This window comes from Oreochromis aureus, linkage group 20 (assembly GCF_013358895.1).
Source record: "Oreochromis aureus strain Israel breed Guangdong linkage group 20, ZZ_aureus, whole genome shotgun sequence".
Lineage (NCBI taxonomy): Eukaryota > Metazoa > Chordata > Actinopteri > Cichliformes > Cichlidae > Oreochromis > Oreochromis aureus.
In genome coordinates, this window is record NC_052961.1 from 6,643,059 (window position 1) to 6,655,299 (window position 12,241).

Here is a 12,241-nt window from a genome sequence, read left to right on the forward strand (position 1 = left end):
TTAAAGAGCTTGGGAACTAATCTGTACATGGTTCTAAAGCTATTTGTGGCACATAACATTTTATGTGCTCCATTTTTTTAACCAGACATATACAATAGAACAATCAATAACAATAACAATAAAAATAAAAATGGCTATACCTGAACATTAGTTAATTTGAGATCAGCATTTATTTAATTAACCATGTTTCACTTTATATTTTTCCCTTTATTTTTATCCTTGACTGCTTCAAGCCAACTTCCTTCTGATTGGCTGCCTCTCATAAACCGAAGGTCTGGATGGCAGGTGGGTGGAACTTCTGGGCTCACTGGCAAAGTCTCAAGTCAAGTTGTTTTTTAGTCAGAACATAGAGCTACATTTGATGGAAGTGCATCAACATGGCGACCAAAAAAAACAATGCAAAAAGTGTTGAGTGTTGTATTTTAACCCAGACAATCATCTTTTGTTGCAGAATGCTGCTCCTCCATGAGCTCGGTTCTGCCGGAGGTTTCTTCCTGTTAAAAAGGAATTTTCCCTTCCCACTGTCACTGAATACTTGCTCATTTTTTAAGAAAACTAAAGCAACTTGAGGCAACTGGTACTGTGATTTGGCACTATTTAAATACAATTTAATTTAATTTAATCTTTTTCTAAACTAAACCCAGTAGTTTTTTATGTTTAAACGTGACCAGATAATTTTGGCTAAAGTGTGAAAAATATGTGGCATACGACTCAAACTTGTGAGTTTGGTGTCAGCAGGGAAATTAATCCCTCGATCAACAGCTCCTTTGGCCTCCAACTGCAATTTCTTTTAAAATTTCGTGTACATGGACCTGAGTCAGTTCATATGAGAGCGGACAGACAAAATGTTTAGGGATATGAAAATAAAGGTGGGAAATTTTAAGTCCAGAACTATGAATCAGTGGTCATAACTATATAACAAACTATCGTGAGACTGCTTTGTGTTGTACTGCCAACAGTGAAGACAGGTGTGTGATGGCAACCTTAGTATCTCTCTGAGAATGTAGGTAAATGTACTCGTTGTTTTCTTGGGTAAATCTAGGTTTGGGACAAATTTTCAAAGCTTTTTGGACTGTTTTTATCTATTGTGATTTTTTTGATCCTGTACAGTGTTTATTGCCTTGGTGACCAATGAAATAAAGGTTTTGGATTTTTACCCATTCATTTATTTGGGAGGTTCAAAATAACAGCAAAGATGGTTGCTGAGTTGCAAGATATGCTTCTGTCAGTATGCGGATTTCACTGCTCAGGTCACATGTCATACGCCATGTCATATCATTTCTACTAAGTTACACTCAAAGGGGGTGAACAAAATTAAGATTGTCCATTCAAGTCCAAAGTACTACCAATATATACATGAGCAAGTATTTTCCACCAGAAAAGTTAATTAGCAGCTATTCTGATACTTATTTTCTTGCTAAAATGCCAGTTTTTTAAGATTCCAGCTTTTCCGCTGTGCGGACTTGTTCTCTTCCCTTTTCATTACTTTAATAGCTTCAGTTGTTTAAACAAAAACAAAAAGGCATTGTTCACTTTTTACTGTGGGAAACTGTGAGGAGATTTTCACACCATTGTCTGAAAATTTGCAACTCAAATGAGAAGATAATGAGCATCAGCATCCATTATGAAAACCACGATTAGTTACAGTTAAAATTAGCGTCACATCCAACAACCAAAACAGTAAAATGCCGTTTAAAAACGAACTCATCAGCAAAAACAGTTACAAAATAAATTAACATGATGTTAGTCAGAGGGCTTGTTTGGCTATTTGAGTGTTTCTACTTTTAATACTTTGCCACAGAACATTTTTAATGCAGGCCTTTTAATTGTTATTTAGCATCACTGCAGTGCAATATGAGTACCTTAATTCACAGGTGCATTTAGACCCTTTTTAGAGGTCCTCAAGTGCTAATTTCAGTGATGCAGATTTAAAACACACCTTAACTAAAATATAGCAAAGTACAAATTGTTCTGATAATGTGGGGACATTGCTGTGTCTGCTTATTTTTATTTGTTCTCTAAAGAGTGTCAAACACATTTGCTAATATAGCTTAAACCACCAGAGATTATTAGCTCCTTTTAACCTTCTGATCCACTAATCTGCTGGTATATTGCGAGTTGCCAGCCAAGGAGCTGATGTGCATTATTATTTTAGTTTGTTAAAAATTTCTATTCCTATTCTGATCAAATTGGGCTTCAGTGTTTGTTTACAGTACAGCTGATATGGTTTGTGTTTAAGGTTACAGTTTATGTCTTTTATTCACTGTAACATTTAAATTCACCATAAATTATAACAGTGTAGCTTCTGTTTTACACGCATTCATTGATGATGATTTCACATAACTAAGCTGTCTGCTGTACTGTTGTCGATTGTGCAGCCCCCACCTGCTCTTATATTTTTGTCATTTTCTAGTGTCTAGTTGAGTGAGGAGGATGGAGAGAGAGGGGGGACAGAGAGGTTGTAGAATGAGAGAGCAAAAAGTGAAGTTAGCTGGAAAAACAAAAATTATTTTACACAAAGTAGTTTTTCATGCATGTCATGGAGGCTTTGTGTGTTTTCCAGACACACAAGTCTGCATAATAAAAGGAGGGTTTGTACTGTTTGAATTAAAACACTTTAATATAAAACAACTCTATTACCAGTTTGCTTTGTGTACAGGTCTGCGGACTGGCAGGGTGGTTTCCCAGTGTCTGTACTGAATAATGATACTTTAAGTGCTTGATGATTGGGTGGACTGCCTCTATGTGATTAACAGACTGAAATAATGTTGAGCATGTTTCTTATCTTATCTGTTTTTTCACAAATGGTTCTTTAACTTCTTTAATGACTGAATCTTTGCCTAAAGGCTCCACCCTAAAACGGGTCGATTAGATTGAACTCTCTGACTTTTCACTCTAAAAAGTAGTACTAGTTTCACTCTTAGACACAACAAAAGGTCATCCAGTTAACTAGGCTGCTTCTGAAGGTAGCATTGTTATGTTTATCCAATTTAATTGAGAGTGAGAACTCGAAAAGGGCTGATTACATTTAGAAACAGCATGTTCCATTAATATTAATTACAAGGCACTGCATACATGACATTTTGATTGGGAACTGAGCCCCCCTAATAGTTTGAACCTACACTCGCCCCTGAGTTAGTTTAAGAATTTGAATACTTTCTCTGCCTCTGCACAAACGTCCTGCCTAGGTAGGAAATTCATCCCTGCAGACAGAACTCAGGGCTGAAAAGAAATAATCATCTTTACCTTTTTAAGCTCGTAATATCCACCAAATCTCTGCTGACCTGCTTTTCACGGTCCTTGACTCTTGTACAGTATTTTTGGTTCCTGTTTTGAATTCTTTGATATCTATTCTTATTTCTTATGCTTCTGGACTTCCTGTCGTCTGTTACCCTTACCTCCCTCCGTCTTGTCTGTGTTCAGAGACAAGCGAAGCGTTTTCCACTTCCTGTTTTATTTTGGTAACTGCTTTTCGTTCTGTGCCGCCTCTGCTTTTCTTTTCATTCTAACAGTGTCAAAGAAACATTTTCATATTACCTATACATCAAGTACACCGAGTACTGATTCATTTGGTGATGTTGGTATGGTACGGCTCAATAAGTCGCATATATAAATGAGCAGAGAAACGATATCACATTTTTTTCATCTGATTTTAACTAAAAACTCTGAACCTGTTACACATCAGGTGATGTCTTCAGCATCAGTTACCGTGGTGATCTAACAGGTAAAGAGAGAGCCACTTTTATGACACTGAAAAAACTGGCTTTAAGCTCTTTTAGCTGGCTAACCCATAATTCTCATTTTATAGCACATCCCTCCAGTTTACCTGGTGCTTGTTTTGGATTCCTGCTTTGTTTTCTTTTGGTGATTTTTTGGATTTTATTTTGCAGCTTTTTTGTTATTTCATTTCCCTCTTTGTCCTGGATCCCGAGGGTGCTCTCTCATCTCAAATTAAAATCTCAAATTAAGGTTAGAGGTATGTTGTACCAAAAATTGTGTAATTTTAGTATCTGTTTAACACACCAGAAGAAGAATCTTACAGCAAAACATAAGATGTGACATATTTTGTTTCTAAAAGTCTTCTCTTCAAAGTGGTTCACTGATGATTGTTTAATTTTTCATTAAAAAAAATAAATATATGTATATATATATATATATATATATATATATATATATATATATATATATATATATATATATATATATATATATATATATATTACATTAGCCTCATCTCCAATACAGGTAATTAACTATAAATTACTGTAATAAATTCCTCTTTTTCTAATGTGGTCTGGCAGTGAAGGGGGTTTTCTCACCAGTCTCAGCTCGGGGATGGATCTGCTCAGCGTCCACTCCTGGCTGTTGGCAATATTTACTAGAGAGAGAGACAGACAGGGACAAACAGTCAGCGAGGCAGTGACACATCATTTAGATTATATACAGTAAAAAGGGCAGCCATCTTAACAGCCTGTAGGAGGGCAATAAATCACACAGCTGCTGCGTGACTGGTCTCACGTGTGGCCTGGCAGGTCGCCTTAATGAATATAACCTTTCAGTCACGACGGGGGATCCAACAAGGTGGAGCCACACAGCTCTTTATCCACTTTGCTCTCCCCGTGCTGGAAATGATGGGCAGCTGTGCGCTGAGCGATGGAAACCTTTAGTGTTCAACTTGCTGCTGCTCAAAGATGTCAGGCACCTTTTTAGGTTTGAACTAAAAGAAATTACAGCTAAATATATTTATATTTGACTCGTGATGAAGTTATAACCTGGAGACATGCGGAGGTGAAACAGCTATAAATAGCATATGAGAGAAAGTAAAGTATGATCACAAAAATAGAATGACTTCAGTGACTCAACCACATTTCTGCCTGACAGCTGGCACAGTTTCTACCAAGCAGCAGCCTCCAGAGGTAAACAACAAACAAACAAGACACACAGAAGTGCCAAAAAACTGTGATTCCTCTAATGAACTGCCTGCAAAACCAATTAGTTTCCACAGACCCCCCACCAGTAATAACTATACAGTCATGAAGAAAATCATGTTTACAGCCAGATATGAAAATAAACAAATAAATAAAACATTTTGGTCTGTTTAGCTGATTTCTGTTATAGTTTTCAGAGGTCTTTGTCTTGTTTTTCCCCCTGTCTTCTGTGTTTAGTGTCAGCCGTTGTGTTTCAGTGCTCTCCCATGCCCTGTTTTGGTTTTACTACCTGCTTTTTGTTCCTTTCATCTGCTTTGTGATTGTTTGTTTGTGCCTTATTCCCTCATGCAGCTCGTTTTACAATCAGCCTTCTGTCTATACATAATCTCCGCTCTCCCTCTGTCACTGTTGGATTGTCTGCTTGTCTTTTGTGGATTTCTGTGTTCCTTATCTTCAACCCCTTGTGCCTTAAATGGCTCGTTTGGGTTTTTTTTAACCTAATGTTATTATCTGGACTTTTTATATGAAATAAAACTGCCTTTTTGTTTGCCTAAATTCTAGTATATCACCAGTTTGGATTAAACTTAGGGCTCTGGCTATCTTAAATCACCAGTGTGCAGTTGCTATCTGTCTGCTCGGTATTTAATGGTATTAACTGAGAGATAATGTGACCTGCTGTGCAAAGTTTGTGTATATTTTATTAGTCTGTCCATCTTTGAGGCTTTGAGTCCAAGTTCAGTGGGACACGATACAGTGACTACATTCATATATTAAATACTTTACACATTATGCTGTGATTAGAAGTTTGTTTTAAAGTTCTCAAATTTAAAGGAAGGTTATTGTTTAAACTAAAACTCATAATGTATGCATGTATCTGTCTATGTCATAGAAAGTCAAGAGATCAAGATCATATGGTCTGGTTTGTTTGGTCAGCAGCCCAAAATTCAAAAAATTCAGTTTTCATTTGATATAAATAAAATAAAACAGCTGGAATTACTGGATCTATAAATAAAAAAATATGAAAAGTTATTTGGGGTTCCTTTCCTCTTCAGCGACATATCTAATCGACTAATTTTAAAGTCATCAGGGGCCAATTTTAGCTGCAAACTTGGCTTGAAATTGTGTCTGTGATCGTGGCACACAGTCGTCTGCAGTGGTTCGGTTGCAGACAGCTGTGCCAGCGTTCCTATTGGGCAAAAGAGGTGTCATACACCCGATGTGATGCGATGCCCACACCCAGAAACCCAGCTGCAGCTCCAGAGCCATCGGAGGGAAAGACAGACAGAAAAATTGATTCAGAGACATAAAAAGCATCAGTGGCCAGTTTAGGTGCTCTGTCTGGGAACCCATCAGTGCTCGTCTAATGACCTATCCTCTGGGGGCAGCGGCTGATGTTTCAGGGCTTCCGGTGTAACCAGCAGATGTTTCGAAATCTGATAGTTTGCCCTAAACTTCCCGTTTCACAGACTACATGTGATTTTACAATTTTACTATGAATACAGACATCAAAGGGAACCTACTATGCTTTCCTGTAATTTTTTTTTTTGTCATACTGTTATGATGGTGGACACGTGTATTAAACATGGCCAAGTTTCAAATAATTACATCAGTGTGGCCCTTTTATGGTCATCTCACTTTTAGCCTATCAGAGATCACAGAGCTTATAGGCAAGGAAAGAGAGCTAAGGGTTTGTTTCAGGCTGCAGACAGGTCAAATGCTGGTTTCAGCATTGCACTTGGCTCAAAATGCTCTTTTTTTTTTCTCCACTCTCCTCATGTTTACCTGCATGCAGCCAAACCCAGTCAAACATGTTTGGTTTATACGGCTCAGACAACAAACAGTAACCAAAAAGCTTCTGAGACCAAACATTGCTCACAGATATCTGCAAACTCACATGCAGATACAGAGTGTGTTTACAAAGATTAGAGGAGTGAAACACGACAGTCCTGCAGTAACACCTCATAAAAAAGGATTTACTGAACGACTGTCGTGTTAGACTGGATTCATATTTTTGTTAGGTGTATGTATTAAGGTGACAATAGAGTCTGCTGACATGGTAGCAGCTCAGATTGAGTGTACTGTAATGCTAAAGCCAGGATAAGCATGCTCACAGTAGCAGCATTAATTCTGATGTTGAGCAGGTGTCAAGCAACCTTAGTTGACAGGTAGCACTCTGGACTGAAGCCATGTCATTAATCCTGTACACGCTTTGTAGAAGTAACATCTCTATCTCATCAAGGTGGTTATGACTCTTTCTTTGTTAGCAGGAAAAAAGTTATGGAGTCCTTTGGACAACAGTTTTAGAGGCGGGGACTCGCCCAACTTGGAGTTGATTAACTTTTGGACTTTTTGGACACAAATACGCATCAAATTGAAAAACAACTGGGAAATATTGTCTTGGTGCATAGTGTGGAGGAGATTTTCAGCCTTGGTGGAGGTACATAGTCTTAAGCTAGTCTTGTACAGATGGGGGTTTGTCTTGTTAGCCTCAAATATTCCGATAAGATTGAAGATGAAGATCTGGAGCCTGAAACAGTGATGACTGTGGTGCCTGAGGCAGATCAGTACGCACAGCTGCAGAGATATCTGCACAGGGCTCCATCTCCATGGTTAAAAAAAGTTTTACACTTCTTCTTGCTGTGGGTTGATTGTAGATTGGTTCGCAACCAAGATTGCTGCAGAGTGGCTTTCCTCTCAAACAACACTGAATCTTCAGCTTCAAGCTGCAGTAGTTGCTAAGGACCACTAATGCCTCTACAAGGCTTTTTCAGTTTTTATAATGGTAGGCATTACTCTTGATTCAGGAGCCACGCTGCCTGTGTTCTCCTTTTTTTTCTGATAAAGAAAAAGCATTTATCAGAAAATACAAAAGCAGGAAAGGAACTAGAGGAAGACAACGGGAGACCGGGAGGTTTTGGCAGACTACCCTGATAGATACACTGCCCATTATCCTCAGTGTGAATGTGTGATGTGTCCTTCAAAAACAGATGATGATTAAACTCAGGCCTGGTTCTAAGTCTAATACCACACACAGCGATGATGTGTTTCACACGATTAAAAAAGGCACTTACACACGAGCTGTTGCTGCAGGCAGCTCCCTCAGAAAAAGGCCAACTCCTACCACACACACACACACGCACACACACACACACACACACACACACACACACACACACACAGACTTTGCATGTCTTTGTCTGTCTTTCTGACTCAAAGCTCTCTTTATGGCCTGCTGCTGGTGCCAAAAATGATCAGACAATGTGATCCTTCTGCTGCTTCGACACACACATGTCTACGTAAAGCCAATTATCCACAGTCCCCTCTCCAAACCAATCACGAGTGATCCCTCACATCCCTCGTGTGCAGCCTGTAGCTGACATCCAAAACTTAATTCTGTTTTTAGGAAATTTTGTCTCTCAAGCATGTGTCGCTGCACACACACATACATCCACACACACACACAAGCACACCTCCTCCACCCTATGTTTCATCAGGCTCTATAGCGGCAGCAGCAGAAGCAGCAGTCCTGCCGGTTGCCATGGCAACACTTCCTCCTGCATTGAGTATGTGTGTGAATGTGTGTGTGTGTGTGTGCACAGTCGGCAAGGCTGGTCTGACTATTTGAGTGAATCCACAGTGTGCATGTGTAACAGTGTGAATACACAATGAGTGAATGAATACATAAACACACACACACACACTCCCTCGCTCGCTGGCTCCCACAGGCCGACACTCGCTTCATCTTTGAGCAAACATGTTGGTGAAAGAGATGCACTGTTGTACGCTGCAGCCACTCAACTCGCAACCCAACAATCCTGAAGCTTAAAAAAGGCACACGCGAGGTTCACACGTGAATTTAAATTCAACCTGACGGAGACAAAGAGGGTGAGAAAGAAGGTGCAAAAAAAAACAAAAAACGAGCTCCTTATAGTGGCAGATCATGCAGTGGGTGGACTATCAAAGACAGGATTAGAACTGTTCTTGATTAGCTGTGAATCACTTCCCTTTTTTGACGTGGGTGAACGAATATCATCTTATGTCTTTCCTCTTTTCTAATCGTTCCAGCTTTATGGAGCGACGCAATCCGACCACCAGCTCCTCTCCCCTTTGGCTTCATTAGGAGATTTAAAGGCATGCTGGGAACACTGCTTAACTGTGTGTGTGTTGGGAGTGTTAGTGTCAGTGTTTGTGCGTGCAGATTACCCCTCCAGCGATGTGAAATTGGCCCCGCGCTCTGAGGGGAATTAGGTTAAAACTGTCCGAGATGATTCTATTGTCAATCCTCAGATCAAAGAACTTCATCTATCATCAATTTGCAGATGCACATGGCATTGGGGAAACGTGACAGTGTTAAAGCCTGCAGACAGATTCTGTGCAGGCTTCTTTAAAAAGATCAACCCCACCCCACCCAACTCGTTTCTAATGGATGCCTGTGCACAGATGAAGGGGCTAGGCTGATAAATGTCTGTCTGAAGGATGGATTTGAAGTTGAAGAGGTGAAAGTGTTTGTGACCTCCTACCTTCCTCCTCACTGGAGTCTCGCTGTATATAGACGGGAGGCGCTGTGGAGGATGACCCCGCTGCCCCCGAGCTGCTCTTTGTGAAAATGCCACTGATGAACTTGAGCATCTTTCTGTCTTTAGCAGAGCCTCTTTGGCCCTGCTGTCCTTGCTGAGCTTCTCTTGCCAGGCCCAGGTCTTCAGAGAGGCTGTTCAGGTCACTGTTATCCAGCGTGCGGCTTTTACCTTTGCGAGCCGGTTTGGGGGCCTGGGTAGGAGGTGCAGGTAGGGAGGTTGAGCCGCTCTTTAGCCTGTCCTTTCTGGGGATGTCTCTCATCACTGCAGCCATGCCACCTCCAATCTCCAGCTGTATTCCAGTTTGAGCCTCATCCTGCAGGTCCCGCCATCCTTCGGTCCTGCTCGCCTCGGCCCAGGAGGCCCTGCAGGGGCCTGGCGAGCGCGTCGTCACGCGGCAGTCCTTGCGATCAAGGCTCTGGGCTGAGGTAGGGCTGCGTTCTCTACCCTCCCGGGAGTCGCGGCCACGGGTGGCCACGCTGCTGTGAGACTTGAGCAGGCTCACGGGCCGCTGTCCTGCAGGGCGGATAGGGAGGCTGGTCCTGGTTGGGGTGCGGCTGGGCTCGGCCACCTCCATAGGGGGTGTTGTGGTTAGAGATGGAGACCTGCATTGCTTTGCCTCCGGGCTGGAAAACGGCTTCTCGACTACATCTGCTGACTTTGTCTTCTGAATTGTGACTCTCTCAGCAGGTAAGGGGATAGAGAGGTTGCATGGTGGCTTTTCAGCCACTTTACTGGGGACATTTGAGGGTAGTTTATCTGTCAGAGGGCTGAGGGATCTGCTCTCCCCTTCCTTGAGTTCATCAGTGCCTCCTTTCACAATGACAGCATCTTCAGCTCTTTGTGGTTCCCCTAAAACCACTCCAGCTCCATTTTCAGTCTGTGTGGAAGCTCCACCTTCAGCTTCCACTCTCTCATCTCCCGGCCTTTCTCCTGGTCTGACCTCCACCTCATTTCCCTGGTTGCTGTTCTTGGCCTCATCTCCATTCTCTTCCACAGCCTCTACCTTGACCAGGGTGAGGGAAATGAGGTAGGTGGTGCGTTGCTGCAGGGCGCCGCCTCCACTCATGTGGTCAGGCTTCAGTAGACGCACAGTAGATGAATGAAACCAGACAGAGCAACATGAACAACTGACGCTTTGCCAGCGTGTTCGGATGTGAAACAATCTGACGACACGACAAGGACGAAAAACTTACACGGAGGAAGATTAAGTTTCTCCTCGGAAGACACAACAGCAGAGAGACTCTTGGGCTCATCCATCCCCCAAATCCCTCTTTCTTTGTTTCAGATTTTAATTTCCGTCACGGATTTCTTCTCTCACGCTAATTGTCATTTCTCTGTGATTCAAAAACGAAATCCACCCTTCCTGACAACCTTCAGGACCACTGTCAGTACAGTGAAAGCAGCTCTTTTGTTCCTAGAAAACACCCAATTAAAATTTATCCACAACACATGCATGCAGCCACTGAGACAAAAATATCTTCATTATGGTGTCTGATGCCTCATTCTTTATGGTAATCATTTACATGACCTTATTTTATGTGCAGCACTCCCTCAGCTTACATGTTGCTCAGTCCAACCGCTTCAAAAATCTTGATTCATTCGGAATAACAGCTGCCCTGCATCATACGTCATCAAGGATGTACTGGAGAGCAGCTGTAAAGTGAAAAGGTGAAGTCTTTAAAAATTCATTAGTGTCATCCTAAAGCAGCATGGCACAGTAACCTCCCGAGCTGAATGCAGTCCAGTCCAAATCATGGGCTCTCATTGCACACCTCACATGCGTGTTGACAGCAGCATCCATTCAGAGAGCGTGGCGGCAAAAAGGCAGGCAGGCTCACGGAGACGCACAGGAAGGACACCGATGAGGGCTGGAGGGGATCGGGAGCAGAAGCCAGCAGAAGACGGATGGAAATCTGGGGAGATGCATGACCGAGCGAGGGCGCGTCCGGCCATCACGCCCCTCTCACTGTCTCCTGGGCAGCCAGTGTCCTGTGAGCGCATCAGGCGCCAAGCACAAGTGGAGACGCTGAGGCGAGTCACAGCTCCTCGACTGCCTGTGAAGCCTTCTGACAGAGACACCGTCGCACAGGTTCAGCGAGTCCAAATCTCATCACGTACACACACACACATGCAACACACCCTCACACATGCACAGCTCTCCTCTCTCGCACTCTGCATTTCTCTCTCCTCTCCGTTCGCTGATAGGAATCTCCAATGTCCCTCCCTCTACATGCCCCTCCTTGTTCCAATAGGCGATCCATACAATGCAGAGCGATCCTGCTTCTCTTCCCTCGCCTTCCCCTCCTCTATTTTCTCTCCCTCTGCTTCTCCTGCTGCTCCTCTCAGACGGTGCAGGGTCCCTGCTTTTTTACGGCTCATCCCCATCCCCTCCCTTCCATCTTTCTCCCTGTGTGCCGGAGAGGATGAGGAGGGGGTGAGAGGCAGGGACTGGTGGTAAATCATCAATGCACACACACACAAACTGGACCTGCTAAATGAGGGGAGGCTGCAGGAGAAGAGATCAGTGGTAAGGAGAGGCAAGTGTGCAGGGTTCAGCCGGGTATGACAAAGAGTGGGAAAAGGATGTACGTATGTGTGTGTGTTTGTTTGTGTGTATGTGTGTGTGTGTGTGTGTGTGTGTGTGTGTGTGTGTGTGTGTGTGTGTGCTGCGCGACGCAGAAGGAAAAAAAGGCACTCAGGCTGGGTGTTTTTTCCAAGTGCCAGAAAATCTTCATC

The 12,241-nt window shown here is 42.6% G+C and overlaps 1 protein-coding gene across 1 annotated transcript in view; it reads right to left on the reverse strand.

The window, feature by feature from the left end:
* agap2 (ArfGAP with GTPase domain, ankyrin repeat and PH domain 2) overlaps positions 1-12,241 on the reverse strand; it is a 37,371-nt gene that overhangs the window by 18,904 nt on the left and 6,226 nt on the right. Inside the window, exon 2 of the mRNA XM_031725708.2 lies at positions 4,320-4,378. Within this exon, the coding sequence (XP_031581568.1) occupies positions 4,320-4,378 (59 nt within the window). The remainder of the gene's footprint in view (positions 1-4,319; positions 4,379-12,241) is intronic.